General features: G+C 35.2%; 1 protein-coding gene across 1 annotated transcript in view; it reads left to right on the top strand.

The window, feature by feature from the left end:
* MMP16 (matrix metallopeptidase 16 (membrane-inserted)) overlaps positions 1-16,983 on the top strand; it is a 71,465-nt gene that overhangs the window by 21,766 nt on the left and 32,716 nt on the right. The window contains exons 3-4 of the mRNA XM_010190032.1: positions 851-1,012; positions 3,883-4,100. Coding sequence (XP_010188334.1) covers positions 851-1,012; positions 3,883-4,100 — 380 coding nt within the window. The remainder of the gene's footprint in view (positions 1-850; positions 1,013-3,882; positions 4,101-16,983) is intronic.

The following is a 16,983-nucleotide window of genomic DNA, read 5'->3' as shown; positions in this document are numbered from 1 at the left end:
AGGTACAGCTCTGAAATTTTTATAGAAATAATCCCATTGGCTTTGATTTGTGTTTGCTTCATGGAGTGGCATAATTATATTGAAAAGACTTTCAGTTGTGCCTAATCTCCTGTAATAAAAAATGAAAATATATATTTTTAGAAGGGAATAACAAAACAGCTAAGTCAGCTTATAACACAAGTGTGTCATTTTAGCTTTTAGACCTACAAAAAAAAGTTCTAATAAATAAACAACTTCATTTATAAGGGAATTGCACAATAAAATAAATAAGGACATCCTATTTTGTGAAAGATAGCACAACACCCATGTTTTCCTCACTGAGATTTCAGTTATGGTGATTCATAAATGGACAGCATCTACAAATAACCAGCAGAGATCTGATTACAAGTGCTTAGATGACTAAGTTCCCTGTGGGATTTGTCCTAAATAGGTAGTCCTCAGTTTGTGAAGTTTACCACACACAAAGATATTTTCCTTTTGGAACTATGTCTTGATACAAGCATTTTCAGTCGGGTTCACTACAACATCAACTTCAAGTCAGGAATTGCACACGAGCCTAGACATGAGTTATGAACCCTACGCTAGCCATGTGCATCAGTTAAAGAGGATTACACTTAAGGTGTCTGTAAGACTATCATGTATTATATGTCACAGTAATAATTTCCTTGTTTAAGAAAAGTGAAAGCTGCCTTTGCTACCACATTATCCTTATGATTCATTATTAAGCATTATGTGGTAAAATTCAAATTCAGTGAAAATTTCTTTCAAGTCCAGAATCCTCTACTTGTCCTATTTCTGTTACTATGCTTATGTTTTCAAAGGTCTTTTTTCCTCTTTCTTCTCTTCATAGGAAATGATCTGTTTCTAGTTGCAGTGCATGAACTGGGACATGCACTGGGCTTGGAACACTCTAATGATCCCACTGCAATCATGGCTCCATTTTACCAGTATATGGAAACTGACAACTTCAAACTACCTAATGATGATTTACAGGGCATCCAGAAGATATATGGTATGTGATACTCTAAATAAGCAACATAAGTTTTTCTGCTTTAGAATACATTTGAAGTCCTCCTGTCCATACCATCTCTCCAAAAGGGTTTGTTAGTTGTAGACTCTGCCAGTTGTTATGCCAGACACCTTCTTGTGAGTAGGTCAAAGATTTTGATGAAGATCTTTTTTCTTTGTTTCTCATTGTTCATAGCCTGCATCAAATTTGCACTCAGCTGGAATAGTAATGTTAAGTGTTTAAAAAAAAAAAAAAAACAAAAAAAACAACCAAACTATAAAGAAAATATCTGCTAAAGGATCCCAAACTATGAAAATATTAAGAAATGCAGGCCTTTGACCATAACGAGCTTACTTCCACAGTAGTCTGAGCTTGTGTAAGTGGATGCATTGATTACTTCTCAGTTTATCAGTTATAATGCTAAACAGTTCCCTGGGTGTGCAAAATCTGTGGTACTAGGAAAACCCTTTCTTGTGATAAATATAACAAATTGATCTCAAAAGAATATTACCAGCCCAAGATTTTGAGCTACCTAGGGGAAAGAGGCCTACTTCTTTAAAATACATTTGTTTAGGTTTTTTTGTGGCCTGATGTAGAAGACACATGATGTAAATAAGTTCTACATGTATTTTATTCAATTTGACAAGGCAAGGTAATTGAAAATTTAAAAAAAAAAGCCAAAACAATGACTTTGGTCTGATTATGGGTTAAATATAACATTAACTCCCATATTACTGTTACTAACATTTCTAAAGAAATTATTTTTTAGTTGGTTTTAAAGAATTTGATTCTATTGCTCTGTGTTAAAGTCTTTTTGGGTTTTTTTTTAAAGTATATTTTCTTTTTCTCTCCTACAGTGAAAAATCTGTTGTATCTGTATGTTAATGCTATGTATCAAGCACATATGGTTTGGAATTGCCTTGCTTAATATTCCCCAGTTAATTCTGTATTGGATTCAGTTTTGTAGTTATAATAATTTTCAGTTTAAAGGTTTGCGAGGTTTATATTGAACATTATCAGGGCCATTCCTCATTTATCTTTACTACTAGAAAGGGCAACTATGGTCGTGTAGAATTACTGTACTACTAACTAGAAATCTGCAGCCTCTATGTTGTTTTATATTAACAAGCTTTTTAAAATATTATATTAACAAGCACTGATAAATATTTTCATAGAGCATAAATAGCAATTTCAAGATGATTGGCGGTTCAAGTTTTGTTTGCTTGATTTGGTTTTTTTCCTGTGTGATTAGCTGGAAGGAAGGTTATTTCTCATGACCTCATAAGTCCATAGTCTAGACTTAAGGGCTAGACAAGAATACTTTGCTGAAAACTAACTGCTAAGCTCTAACAGCTGTGGGCTATACATTAAGAGAAATGTGTTACCCCTGACATCACCACCAAATGGCATATGAAAACTTTGGTTAGGGGTTAAAAACTCCAACATGAGCTACTGCAAGCTGGTTCCTTTGCTCCCTTAAAAATCAAGAGGTGATCTGGAATCATATGCTTCAATAAAAATGTCAAACCTATTAAAATAATTACTTTGGTTTGTAGTATTCCTTGAAGCACCATTATTAACTGTAAATTATAAATATCACAATCCTTAAAATTGTGAATGAAATAAATGTCTTATTAAATTGTATAACAACCGTTTGGTAAGTTTATAATTTCCTTGCATAGTCCATCTTGTTCTTTAAAAAGTACACTTTTTAAAAAAAGTATCAGAAATTCGAAAGCCATTTATGCAGTTTTAGAGTTGTGTTACTATTCAAAAGTCTTTCTGAAGTTGGTTATGCAAACAAAATTTATTTTTTAAAGTCAGAATTGATTATATATTTAAATGATTTGGAGAAAAGCCTAAGTAGATGAAAAAAATTAAATGAACAGAATTAAAGTGCTCATCTTACTGATCCAACTGAAACTTCATATATTTTTTGTTCATTGAAAATATAAGTAAATGTGGTAATATGTATAGAAAGGGAAAGGCATTTTCAGAATGCCCATTGCAAGTCATTCAGTATTCCGTTAGGGTTATGGACAGCATCTGTCTAGGTTTGCCTTTAGACTTTCAGGTAGAGAAAATACGAGTGGGGTAGTTATTTCACCTGTCATCAAACTCTGTATGTTATGACAGGAAAATGTATTTGAAATAAGTAAAATATTTTAAAACCACTGTACAGAGTTTTATTTTTTGATGTTAGTTTTTTTTAAATCTATCCATCCTCAGAACAATTTATTTAATTACCAAGTATCTAGCTTTGTTACACTCACTGGAAAACAAAAATTAAAATTTGAAAAAAACATATGAATTATGTTTTTTGTTTACATAGATGAAGACAGCTCCTATACATAGCAAAGGTCATTGGGAAAGCTGGCAATGTCCTGTCACTAATGCACATTACATTGTTTGGCTACAAATTAGGTCAGTAGGAAATACCAGGAATGCTCCATATATGCATATGTGAATTGATGAGTGCAATTTAAAAATATGGGCTGAACATTCATTGACTGCTGATGATCTTATTAGGAACACTTTGTGATTATTTTTCCTTTGTTTTGTACAATAGACAATGATTCTGTACTCTGTGATGGTGGACTATGCATCCTTTGTAGGTTTTATTGGAATGTTGTTCCAATAAGGAAGGAAGATTCTGGATAGCGAAAAGTAATTATTTTCTTAATTCCTGCCTTGGTTTTACGGTAGTCATTCGTTATACCCTTTAGCAACAGGGGAAAGATATGTTTGGTCACTTTTCCGTTCCCCTTCCACTGTGGGATTTGCGCTGCTTACAGCGGGTTTTTGTTGTGTATTTCTTCTTTCACTGCCACTGGTGGGCATGTAAATTACATCCTGCTGCTATATTTTTAAAGGTCCGCCAGACAGGATCCCACCACCAACAAGACCTCTGCCGACAGTGCCCCCACATCGTTCAATCCCTCCAGCAGACCCGCGGAAGAATGACAGGCAACCTAAGCCTCCCCGGACACCCGCTGGTGACAAACCTTCCTATCCTGGAGCCAAGCCTAACATCTGTGATGGGAACTTCAACACTCTGGCTATTCTTCGCCGGGAAATGTTTGTTTTCAAGGTAGGAGGCTGTGAGTTTTTCAAAGTTACATCAAATGTCTACATTTTTCCTCTTTTTTTTTTTTAAAAAGCAAACTCTCAGTCATCATGACTCCACTTTCCCAGTCTGCTCACAGTTAGAAAGTTCAAGAAAGAAATTAAAAAATAAACATACACATGGCTTAAATGTCTAGCAGAGGACTGCCATAATGTACTATTTTGAGAAAATACCCATGTCAGCGGAAACTCTAATGCCTCAAAATGTAAGAGTAAATAAATGCTGCATGTTATGGAGAGATAAAAAGTGTAAATCAACTCATGAATAATAGGAATTATTTTATTTGTAATACAGCCACATCCAGACATACAATAGATATTGTATCTTGAATGCTTTTTATTTTATTTTTTTTTCCATGGAGCTATAATTTTAACATCACTATTAGAGCTGTCTTTTCCAAAAGAAGTTTGTCATTGCATTGTGGTTGCATTGAAACCACAATATCTAAGTAAAGGGCTTTGCCACAGAAATCTTATTGCAAATGTGTCACTGTTTATTTCCATTCATGTTCTCGCTCTAAGCTAAAGATGTGGTATATACAACAAATCAGAATAAACAAACTGATCTGAAAGGCAGTCTTTGATAGAAGGACTTTACTTAGACTCATTGACTTCAAAAGGTATCTTAGGAGGATGATCTGCAGTATGGTTTTCAGAAGGCATTGAATCTTGAAGAATAATTACAGAATTATTATTATTCAGTCTCTTAAATCTTAAGCCAATTTGCTGACAGGTGGTGCTGTGCAAAACTGGTGCTTCCAGAAACAAGCACAGGATAACCTATTATTTTGATCTACTGGTGTGTCAAATTTGCTTAAGCAATAGGAAGTGTAGGATCTTTGTTTTGTAAATATAAAATATGATTCTTTTTTACTTCAACATATAGGTAGAGAAAAAGGGTCTTTCATGTGAATAGATAACACTTTTCCTTTCAGTAATAGTGTAAGTACAAGGGAAGTGCAATGAATTTTTCCCAAAACATTAAGCTCCCACTTCAGTGGAGTTTTTTTTTTGTCCTTTCTGATAGGACACATTTGTCCCTTATATGTCTTCCTTTTATGCAGTCTGTCATTCTAGATAAATCTATTTGCAATGCTACCCAGGATTTCACTTTCTTTGACATAACTGAAAAAATATGTACAAATAGCTTTACATTAATTATTTCAAAATTATGGAGCTACCTTCACAACGCAGTGAGCAGGAAATATTTTTCGCACAAATGGCAAAGGATTTTGCCAGCGCTGTGGCTGTTGGCCCTATCCATTTGAATAGATGGTATATCTTCAAACACTGGAAGGTCCTGAACCATCAGTCTTTTTATGACTAAAACTCAAAGGTTAAGGAAGAATCTGATTTTCTAACTTGACATTAAACAGGATATTGAAATACCTATTTCAATCTCATGTCATCCACCTCAAGAGCAATAGAAAATATTATCATTTATTTTAGATGCAAATCTATAAATAGTGAAATGCTATCCCAGTAGTACAAAATTTCCTGTCTAGCCAAGTCTATGTTCTTAGATAAACAGGTTCACCACCATTACGTATTCTGATTGAAAATACAAGTTATTTTCTCCAAAAATGTTTACTGCTTACTACATTAACACTACATATTTACTATACAGTTTGTCTGCTTACTAGTGTGTAAACTGCATATATGTTCCAAAGTTGAAACTCTATTCACGATCCACATCCTAATGAGGAAACAAGGTGGAACTCTGTTGGAGAAAAATGACCAGTAACAGAGTGTTTACAGATTTCATGTTTAGAGTCTTGATTCTCCAAGATGAAGTTGCTGCAATCATGAAAGGAACATTTTGGGAAAGGAACAAGGAGATGTCCATATCAATTTCTTCAAGGGTCCTGCAGTTCCCTTTTTCTCTTCAGAGTACCTAGGAACATGGCAAGACATTGCTTGGGTTAGCATGCTGAGTGATGAAGTTTACTTAAGTATACAGATCTTGACTGTAGTCTGTGTGTCTTTGAATGCTTGAGTTAGTAGGCCTTAACGTTCTAGTTTGTACATTAATTTGCTTATGAAGATTTCTGTCTGCTAAAGGAGTTTCATTACTTGTTTGAGAAATCTTTTTGGGATGGATTTTTTTGCTGTATGGGGAAGGATATGGAAGGAGCAGAAAAGGGGAGAAGGAATTAGAAAAGTCAAAGGTTGTTAGCAATTTTCAACTTTGCAGAATTTCAGGTTATAAGGAAAAGTTCAGCATGTCAGACTGTAGCAGGAGCAGGGCAGAAATTAAGCCTCAGAAAGTATAAACAGAAATAGGGACTGAGTACAGGGAAAGCATTCAGCAATGGAGGAAGCAAAGCTGGAAATTCTGCATTCTGACACAACAAAATAGCCCAAACTTCTCTGCCGTTGTACCTTAATGCTAATACAAGGATAGACTGCGAAAGTATGAGTGATGGGCTGAGCCAGGTACAGAGAGGTGGAGAAGAGGAGGGGTTTGACGGCAGTACTGTAGCAGGTGGAAACAATTAAAGAATAATTATGACCTTCATTGGAAGCGTTATTGCTGTATAGTTCTCAGATGAGTTAAATTAATAAAGTTGGAGGCTACTCAAATTATATCCTTTTCTTTCTTTCTCTCTATCCACAGTTCTGTAATGATTGTGTAGTGGCAGATTTTACTGCCTTCTGAATGTCATGTATGCCATGTACCAATTTCAAATTGAAAGTAACCACTTGTTTATCTCATGGGCAAGTCTCAACCTCAGGAGCTCAATTTGTTTAAATAGTCCTTTTGAATAATTAAATTCTAATTTAAACATAAAACTGAAGCACAAAAGGTAATAGCTTGAGATACACTGTGGATTTTCGTAGTAGATGATAAACAATATTAATTTCAAGAAGATTGTTTCCTCCTGGCTGTTGAGCTATTAGACATACGTAAGAGTATCAGAATATTAGAAACAATTTCTATGTTCAGTCAAATTGATTATTTTTTTCTGTGCTTTTAAGACTATCTGACATTCTCAAATGGATATATCCAGAATAACAGTAAACTTAAAGGCAAAATGAAATTTACATCTATCCATCCCTTTTTACTGTTTTGTTATCACCTTGACAAAATAACAATCCTAGCAACACTTGATAAAAATTGTAAGGTTATAGAAATGAAATAAAGAAGAACTGTTCTTGATCTAACATGAACAGTGAATACAAAAGTAAAGCAATCAACTTGTTAAAGATTCCCCAAAGATCACCAAATAAAATTAGAATTTTACAGATCAATTTTTTGGGAAAAAATGATTGGATTTTAAGAAAAACAAAATTATTTTTCATCGATTGTACATGGATTACAGACTTATAAGTGTATTGTCCGAAAAGGACTTCTTCCCGAATTCTTTAAATTAAATGCCCTTAAAATGACCCTGCTAGCTGTAAGGCTTGGGGACACAGTTTGCTACACAAGAAAACTATTAGTTAAAGTCAGTGTATTGTAACTATAGATTTCAGTTGTCATCAACTGATATTTTAAGGTAAATAAATTTTGTCTTAATTGAATGCAGTTTTTTTAATGACTGCTATTATTTAACACATGCTTGAAGTGGTATAAGCAACCATTAGGACAGAAGATTTTCTGTGCCAAAATCCATCAGTGCCAGATCTTTATCTTGAGATTACAGTTAGCTTTTTTATTTATGCTGAATGCAATTAGTATTTAGCTGTCACTCTCATTTCCAATCTTTTCTCTAGCTAATTTCTCCCTCTGTTTAGTTAGAACTCCCCTGGGACACAGAAAATGGCTGAAAATGAAGAAAAACAAATTGGTCTTCCTTTTCTGGGAAGGTTGTACAGAGTGGTATGACGCTGTCTGCCTTTAATGGAAAAAACCTCTCAGCCATTGTATATGGCAATATGTGATATCTGACAATACTGTCTTCTCCTTAATGTCTCCTGAGAGTACATCAGAAGGGCTACTGAGTCATGAAAAGGAACCCCGTTGTCTTAGGTCACCAGAAAAGATCCATTAGTGAGGAAGTTTACAGCATATATGTCCACTTTCTTCCTTTGCTCTGCCTGTGCATTTCACACTGTTTTTCCAGTCTTCCGTAGCAAAACAGTTTTGAAGATAATCTAGGATGTCCTGTCAATAAAGGTACTTCTGAATCTTTTACACAGTAAAAAAAATGTACAAGGGAGCCAGTGGTTACACGGAATGTATTATCTCTCAAAGGATACAGATAAAGTAACACTGATTGCTTATTCTTTTATTTTTGAGGCACGTATAGCTTGTGTTTGACTCTGTGTGCCAGTTGTTCCTTGGCAACAATATTACCTCTAGCTCTGCTTCAACAATCTGTGTTACTGCTGTTAATACCCTTTTTGTTTATGTCCTTTTCAGTTTCAGAGATTTTAACAAAATCCTTAAGTTTTTGTATAGGTTACATCTAGAAAAGTAAGCACTCAGTACATGGAACTTGTCCTGCATCATCAGCAAGTTAGAGGGACAGGTCACTGCTCTTTATGTTACACAAGTTTTTGCTTCACGGAAAATTATCTCATAGAGGTTGCAGTGGTCCTTTCTTTGTTTAATGCTAAATCCTTAAGAAACAAATGAATGGATCCTCTATAATCTATAATGTTTTTAGTGCTTAGAAAAGTTAACTCACTCCTTGAAGAACAGCATTTTTAACCACTGTGGTATACCAGGATGTTCGTTGAAATGTAAGTGTAGGAGAAAGAGGCTTGTCCATCAGACAAATAGCATTTACAGCTCAGAGAGATGTCTTCTGAAATGTAATGTTACAGATGGTAGAATAAGGAAAAAATTTTAGGAAGGCCTTAACAGGCTGTGTTTTACTGTTTTATAGTAATTCCTCCACAACTTGCATAAATTTGTTTTCCGACTCTTCATCTGCTAAGAACCATTGTAAAATCATTTATGATGTGCCAAACAAGCCAAGCCAATTAGGCTGTCATTACCCTTTGACATTAGTTTAGACTGCAGTTGCGTTCATACATAACTGTATAGATGCCATTTCATATCCCTTTCAGAACTATGTATTTATATAGAGCATGCTGTTAAACACAAAAGGGGAAAAAAAAACAACCTCTCTGTTTCTCAGTATGTGGTAAACACATGAGGAATTTCTAAAGCATTTAGCATTGGCTCTTTAATGATGACTGGTAGGTCTAATAAAAGATATGTGAGATGGAGAGAAAATGCTAATAATAAAAAGTAGAGACAAAGAAACAGCTACAGTATGAGACTTGACTCCACCGTATTTGAAAGACATTTTTTTCAAAGCTCTCCTGGTCTGTTTGTGTAGCTGGTTTTTGTCATGTGATGCTATGGTTGTCTGGGCTGTCAGTTGCAGCCTGGGAAAGTTCAGCAGAGGATGCTGTGAAAGTAGACACTTTGGGATCTGAGAGGGAAAACCACTTAACATCTCAGCTGTAAAAAACTGGAAACAGGAGGTCAGAAGTAGCTAAGTCTGCAGAGAGTGGACTCTTTTCCCCCTACTTTCTATATCATTATGTTAGGAAGAACAGTCTGGTGGAATTTGCCATTTTTTTAACTCATCAGGGAGAAGAGCTGCTTTAATTCAGAAAATTCAGGTTATAAGCGAAAAGAGAAGGAGAAAAGCAGCAAAAACTCAGTGGGGACTCCAGTGTATCACTGCAGACCAAGCCCAATGCAGTCGTTCAGGATGGAAGTTTAGTTGCACAAAAACAAATGGTAGCATGTCAAGAAGGAAAAAAGCAGGGACATGCTGGAATATTAAAAACTCATAGCTTGTATGTTTTTCATAAATTGTTACTTTCACTGACAGACGTAAAAATATTTTCCAAATGTTACCTAAACCTTTCAGTGTGCTTCTAATCTAAGAAAGGGTTTTAGCTAACACATTTCTCAAGTTTAAAATGGAAAGCACAGTCTGTTCATCACTATATGGAAAGTAGGTAGCATATTCTATCCAGCTGCAGAGAAATTTAGACACGAATGTAATCACCTGGATAATAATTGTACCAGAATAGTTACCCTTCTACCCTCTCAACTCTTAAAAAACTATATTGGATTTTATTATATAGTTTTATATCCATTTGAAAAATTACAACCCAGTCATAGCTATACTTATTATCTAGCACCTAATAACCTACAGGTATATTTGTACACTTACTGATATTATGTATAGAAAGTTTTGAAAAATCTGAAGAGCTTTATTTACAAGAGCATCAGTGTAATGGATATACATGTTACTGAAACTTGTAAGCAACTTGAACTTATTAACAATCTGTTCCATCTGGCTAATAAAATTCCTATTTGTATACTAGCCCATTAAAAAGTATAACCTTAGCAGGATGTGTGACTCAGTTTCTTCAGCAAGGCTTTAGATTTGTCAGAAGACAGAGTACTATTTTTTTTCCAAAAGGCTGTGTTTTCATTGGCAGAGAATGTGGTGTAAATGGATTTGATCAGTAGCAGACCAAATGGTACTGAGCTTCTCTAATGTCCATCATATGTGCTTTGCTTTTAATTAGATACAGTCTGTCCTTTGAGGCCAAACGATTCCTATACATGTGCTTCAGAATTTTCTGAAGGGCAGCTACCCCTTAGACACTGGTGTCTTTGACTGTGGACCCCCTGAGAGCGTACTACACAAACGTTTCGTCTAATGCAAGTGGTGTTACCATCTTGTTAGCAAGTAATTGCTCACACCATCTTGACCCAAATACACCCTTACATGCAAAATTCATGGTATTATTTCTTCTTATACATTTCTTCTTTGACATGCTGGTACCTGTTGCTTGACTACCTCCACACTGTGAGTTTGGATGATATGCACTGCAATACAGTCGAGAGATAAGAGGCAGATTTAACAACTGTGCAGAGACATAACCTTCACTTTACAGACTAATATTGTTCTCAATTTTCTTTTCCCTCAAAGAAAAACAAAGCAGAATGTCTTGTTTAAAATCAATTTAAGCATAAGAAAAACTTTTTCATTGTAAACTCTTACAGTTTAAACACTAGAACAGTTGGTCTAGAGAGGCTGTAGAGTCTCCATCTTTGGAGACACTCAAAAGCTGACTGGACATAGACCTGGGCAGCTGGCTGTAGATGACTTTGAGCAAAGGAGAGGGTTGAATCTCCAGAGGTGTCTTCCAACTGCAACCCTTCTGTAATTTTGTGTAGCAATTGAAATATGAGTGCTAAAAAGGGATAGCCTCCCAAAATGTTACCTGTTTTACTCCAAAGGAGGAAACAAGCACTTCTTTATACTCCCCCAAAACCTCCAGAGGTCACTTCCAACCTCAGCCATTCTGTGGTTTTGTGAATCCATTGAAATTTGACTGTTTGACTGACTCATTCCCCAGTAGCATTTCATCTATCATCTCTTTTGGGATATGGCTCTCACAGGGAATATCTAGTGAGATTCGGGCAGGAGACTGTTTTGTGACTTCTGTATACAGCTCAGAAGAAGAGACCAGGCAGAGGAGATGGAGGTGTGTGCCAGCTGCTCACAAAGCACTAATAGTGAGGCTGTAGAAGAGGGAAAGTCCACCCCTTCCAGCTGTGCAAGACAGATCCTCTGCTGCCTCCTTTATGTCTCAGCTTTCAGGGGAAATCACTCTCCTTTCTAAGGTCAGTCTCTGAGCTAAAACACTTCATTCAGAGACCATCCCTGTCCTGTCTGAGACTCTCACTATCTCATGATGAGCCCTTAATACCCACAAGGTGCACTCTCTATCCAAGAGGGTCCTCACATTAAAAAGAGGTACTTCAGACTCTTCAAGAGCTTTCACAGTGGGATGGACAGACTGAGTTTAACAGAAATACTCAAGTATTTGTGTGAACCCATATACAAATGTGGTGGTAGGATTTGGGGCAATGTTCATAAAGGTTTAGACAGTTAAATGTGAATCTTAACAATTTCTTATTTCTGGTTTAGTTGTATTCTAATAAATATTGAAAAAAAGTGAGTCTTAAGTATTTGTAAATCATAGGCCAAAATGCAAAGAATTAGTCATTCTTTCAAAGCAGGTTTATTATTTTGGTTTGTTGTTTTTTTTCATAGAGTTGAATTGGTGGAATCTGTAGATCTGTTGTTCTCTTTATGCAAAGGATAGAGCGGGTCAAATTTTTATATATTCTTGGGAAAGTATTTTTAACAATATAGAATAAAAAATAGAATTACGACTTCTTCTTGATCCTCAGAAAGTAATCCACAGAATCTTCCAACAAATGATAGCATGCTTATATGGTGTTACTTGTGTATTTAGAATTGCTGTTTTTTTGGTAACTGAATATAACTGTTCCTTTTTTCTCCACATATGTCAAGAGATTGCTCTGAAATCTAGTCGACCTTAATTGTGCTTTCAATCAGAACAAGTTTTACATACTATCAAATGCAAGAAATACAGAATTATAATTCTGCATAGCAGTATTAAGTAAGTAAAAGACATTAAAAATACAGATAGACAAATGCAGATGAAAGATGCTGATCTGGCAGATCTACTACTTATGAATAACTCAAGGCTAAACAGAGAATCTCAGTGGGGCAAATATATGCACATAAGCCCTCAGTGTGGGTAGTGACTTGAGTAAGGACTAAGAATGTGAATTAAAGTTGAAAGATCAAATCCTGATTTTTTTTTCCTCACATTCAGAATATTTACTTGCTACAGTCAGAGAATCTTGTGATCTCAATATATTTTTCACTTGTTATTTTACTTCAACAAAAATGACTAACAAAAAGCTTTAACTGAGTACTGGGATACAAAATGTATTAAGTTTTGTAGAACTTGCCTGTTTTCAAAGACTCAGTGTTTGAGTGAACTGATTAAAATATTTCATTGGCAAGAGAATAGAAAAAAGCATTCTTGACAAAAAATAATTGCAAAAATTCACAGAAAAGAATAATCTAAAATTACATGGAGGCATATCTTCGATTTTGTACCACCAGAGTTATCTTGTAATATTAACAATGCATTTTAATTGGGGCTACATCCTAATGGAACCAAAGGAAGTAATTGCAGAAACACTTCAAGCACAAGGCCTAATTAAATTTTCTTTTTGTACAAATTGTGGCCTTTGAACTAATTTAGGTAAACATTTTGGGAAACATTTGGAGTGGCTAGCAATGTAAGGTTTTTCAAGCAGTTGTATTTGTCAGTCTTGGAAATATGTGTTTAATCTTGATTTACAGCTAAAGCTTAATATTCTAGATATATTTGTGTATTTTTAATTTGTTTCCTTTTTTTTTCCCCTTTCAATGGTTTGAGCTGTCCACAATGCTGAAGTTTAGTAGGCATTTAAATGAAAAGAAACTAATCTCATTTGCTTACCTGAATTAGCTGTTTCCTATGCAAGACACTGCACTACTAAACATTTGAGGTTTTAAATAACTTAAAACAACTTCCATGTTTATTTTTTCAACAAGTCAGTGAAACACTATTGATAATCTATTGAAAAATACCAAGAAGTTATAATACATATCTATTTAAATCCTAAATTTTCTTGTTTTTTATAAGATATAGCTTGAATAATTTTTTCAAGTGTTGACTTTCTTGCTTACTAAGTGAGAACTTGGGCCAATTAAAAGTAATGGGAAAAAATTCCATTGACTGTAACAGTTTCAAGAGTTCACTTAAAATTATGTACCTTTCATATGACAGGGAGTCTGTCTATTTTGAGTAACACATTAGGTAAAATAACAGGAGAGAGAGCAGATTAGCTTGTAGTACCAAGCTTATGAAATCCACAACTATTTACCTTTACAAATTCAACTTTGATTATACTACTTGTCCAGTCTATAAATTAAAATGAGACAGGAATCATTTTAATTAATGATTTGACATATCTGTCCAGTGAGAATATCTTCACTGAGGAGAATAGACTGTACTAGGTCAAAAGTTATACTTGATAATGACAGAGTTCAACCCTTTCCCATTCTCCCCAACAGTTCACCAGTGTTTCTCCTCAATTTTATCATGATTGAAGGCTTTGCTGATGTTCTGGAGTGATGCCTGGGCAGCCCTTTATAACATCCACAGTCATTTACGTCTTAAAGTTGTACATTCCCAGCTTATCTGTAATCAGATGTAATTTACAATGTTGCATATTCGCTGTTAGAAATTCCGTCACTTTCTTCATGATCTAATCACTGTATCAGAGTGACATAGACACTGAGCAAAGACAATCAAATATCTATCATTTTCATATTTGCGTTGTCATGACAGATGTCACTGTTGGCTGCTCTTTCCTGGATATGCCACTCCTAATGGCCTGTGTTTCACTTTGGCCATTGCTGTCAACCTCAAAGCTGAGTCACTCCAGGAATACTGCTTTTCACACACTGATTACAGTGGGAACTTCTACAGTCTTTTTCCAATCCTGCCACTTTGATAAGGGAGAAGAATTACTTAGCCTTGCCCTATGCTATTCAAAGCTAGATTTGGTACCCAGATTTTTTTTATTTTTGTTGTAAGCACAGTTTCATAGATCACAAGCATTAAACTGAAATCAAACAGCTTATATTAACATCTTAGCCTGCAGCAGCTCGAATCCAAAATAACTCCCATACATTCACTTATAGAGTTTCTTTCTTCGTGTCTTCAGTTTACCAGAGCTTATTGCTTAATGAATACCCTCACCAACAGGAACAATTCGGTTACCAGCAATATATATTCAACTTATGTTGTATATTTTTAAAATCTGCATTTAGTTATGCCCTGGTCTGCACATCTTGCTCTTTACAAGTAACTTGTGTGGACTTTTGTAAGCCATTTGATGATTTGCAAACAGCCCCTTGTTAGTCCATTACCTAAATATTTAGTTAGCTAGTTCATTAGTTTCAGTCTGTCTCAGAATACTTGTCTCCTCAATTGCACAATTAAAATAGCTACGTTTTGGGTCAAAAGAGTGGGAGATTTTGGCCTTCAGAGTATTGCATTAGTTGACTTCCATGGCCACTGAGGATAACACAGGAACAAAAAAGGAAGCTTAACAGAAATATATACTTATTTGTGATTAAATGCATTTTTTACATTACTTACATTGCAGAGAAACCACAGCTCTAGCCTGAATAATTACATGTTTTATACTTTGTGATTTCAGAAATCCTACATTTAGGTATACCAACCCATGCAGTTTTGAAGGCTAGTATACATCTTTTCACATCTACTGGTTATAGGTATGCATATGTAAACAAAGATGGTATAGCCCTGAAATAAGTAGGGTAGGTCCTCTTCCATTTACCCTATACAGAGTGTGTAAAATAAGTGGTATATACTCTTGAGAGCCCCAGACTGGTTACAGCAGCCTCAGTCTCTTGTTTATATGTAGATTGTCCTAAATTACTGCAACCAGGAGAAAATACTGTTTCTTTCTCCCACCTCTGGTTCTGACATGACCCATCAGGGCATAGCACCTTCTTCTGGTCTCCTCAGTGAATCCATGCAATGTGTAGTGTGGGGAAGGCATGGAGACAGGTGGTAAGTGGTAGGATGAGCACATACTCCATCTGCACTTAGGATTAATTTATAGATATGACAGAAATCTAAAAAGACAGGTGATATAGTGGTGATATTAACATAAATATATCACAATTCATTCTGGAATAAAAAGATCACTGCTTAAAGGAAATGAAAACTGTATTAAATCTAGAAAAAATACTTGGAGTACTAATTTCTGTGTTCCTGCAATATCAATAATAGATTTTTGAAGGTTGGTTTTGACTAATCTTGGTGGATATAATATATTATTCCCTCATCTTCACAATCTGCTGGCCAACAAGAATGAATAACAACTCATCTTTAATTTCCACAGTGAAAAGAGACTTAGAAGTTTCCTGTAGCTGGAAATTATGCTAAATTATCTCCTAGACATGCTATAGTTCACAAGCCACAGGCTTATTCATGTAGATGAACATTATTTTTTACTGAGGGAATCCTTCTGTGCTCTGTTTGGAGTCTTTGTGGTTTACCAGTGGTATCTAGCTGGCTTAAAGAAACTAGAAACAACTATTTATGGCTTTGACTTAAAATAATTTTTCCATTTGACTTCTTTCAGTGTTTTCACTGCCTGCCTCTAGAAATTTTGAAGCAAGTCATACCTTCTCTTGGATTGTCAATTACTTTTGGTTATCTAGGCCCATAGCCTCCATTCCATGCTGATTTAATCTCTGTGTTCTGGAGGTAAAAATAAAAGGAGTTGAGTTTGGTCTTCTCTGGCCTTTTTGATTTTCAGGGAGTGCCCAAGTCATTACAGAGAGCCCGATGACTCAGACATATTTGTAGTTGTTGTTAAAATAAACTGCTCACCCCTCAGGCAGGTGGTGAAGCATCATATTACAAGTGATAAAATCATGAGGGCAGACAAATAAAGAAAACACAATTATTCTGATTTCATTAGAACAGTTAGCCTGTTGCTTGAACAAAGATAAGTCTGTCCTGGACCATTTTCATATTTGTATGGCTATTCCTCACAAATATAGAGTCAACCATTTTAGACTAATGAGAAATAGAGTATAGTTCAGGGGGAGGAGAAGGAAGTTACAGAAAAATATGAAGGCATACAAAACCAAATATTCCTTATTCTCTTCTCATGGCCCAAGATGGATAGCAAAAATAAATTACGAACAACTGTGGGGGAAAAAAATCCTTAATTTTTCTATAGAATCATAGGTGGTACAGTTGGTCTCCAGGAAGAAGATTTCTGTTCTAGGGTATGTGTTATTGTTGGTAAGTCAGTATAGCATAGTGCTAGGGACTGCTGTGCAGCTGGAAAAAGAATCTTGAAAATAATTTTGTGCTAGTATCCTGTCTATTTCTAGGGAATTGCACACATTTTGAAATCTTCTTGACAATTTTATTAAAAG

Source organism: Mesitornis unicolor, unplaced genomic scaffold (genome assembly GCF_000695765.1).
Source record: "Mesitornis unicolor isolate BGI_N332 unplaced genomic scaffold, ASM69576v1 scaffold16808, whole genome shotgun sequence".
NCBI lineage: Eukaryota > Metazoa > Chordata > Aves > Mesitornithiformes > Mesitornithidae > Mesitornis > Mesitornis unicolor.
The sequence above is the reverse complement of the archived record's forward strand: the minus strand, read 5'-3'. Positions and strand labels throughout refer to the sequence as shown.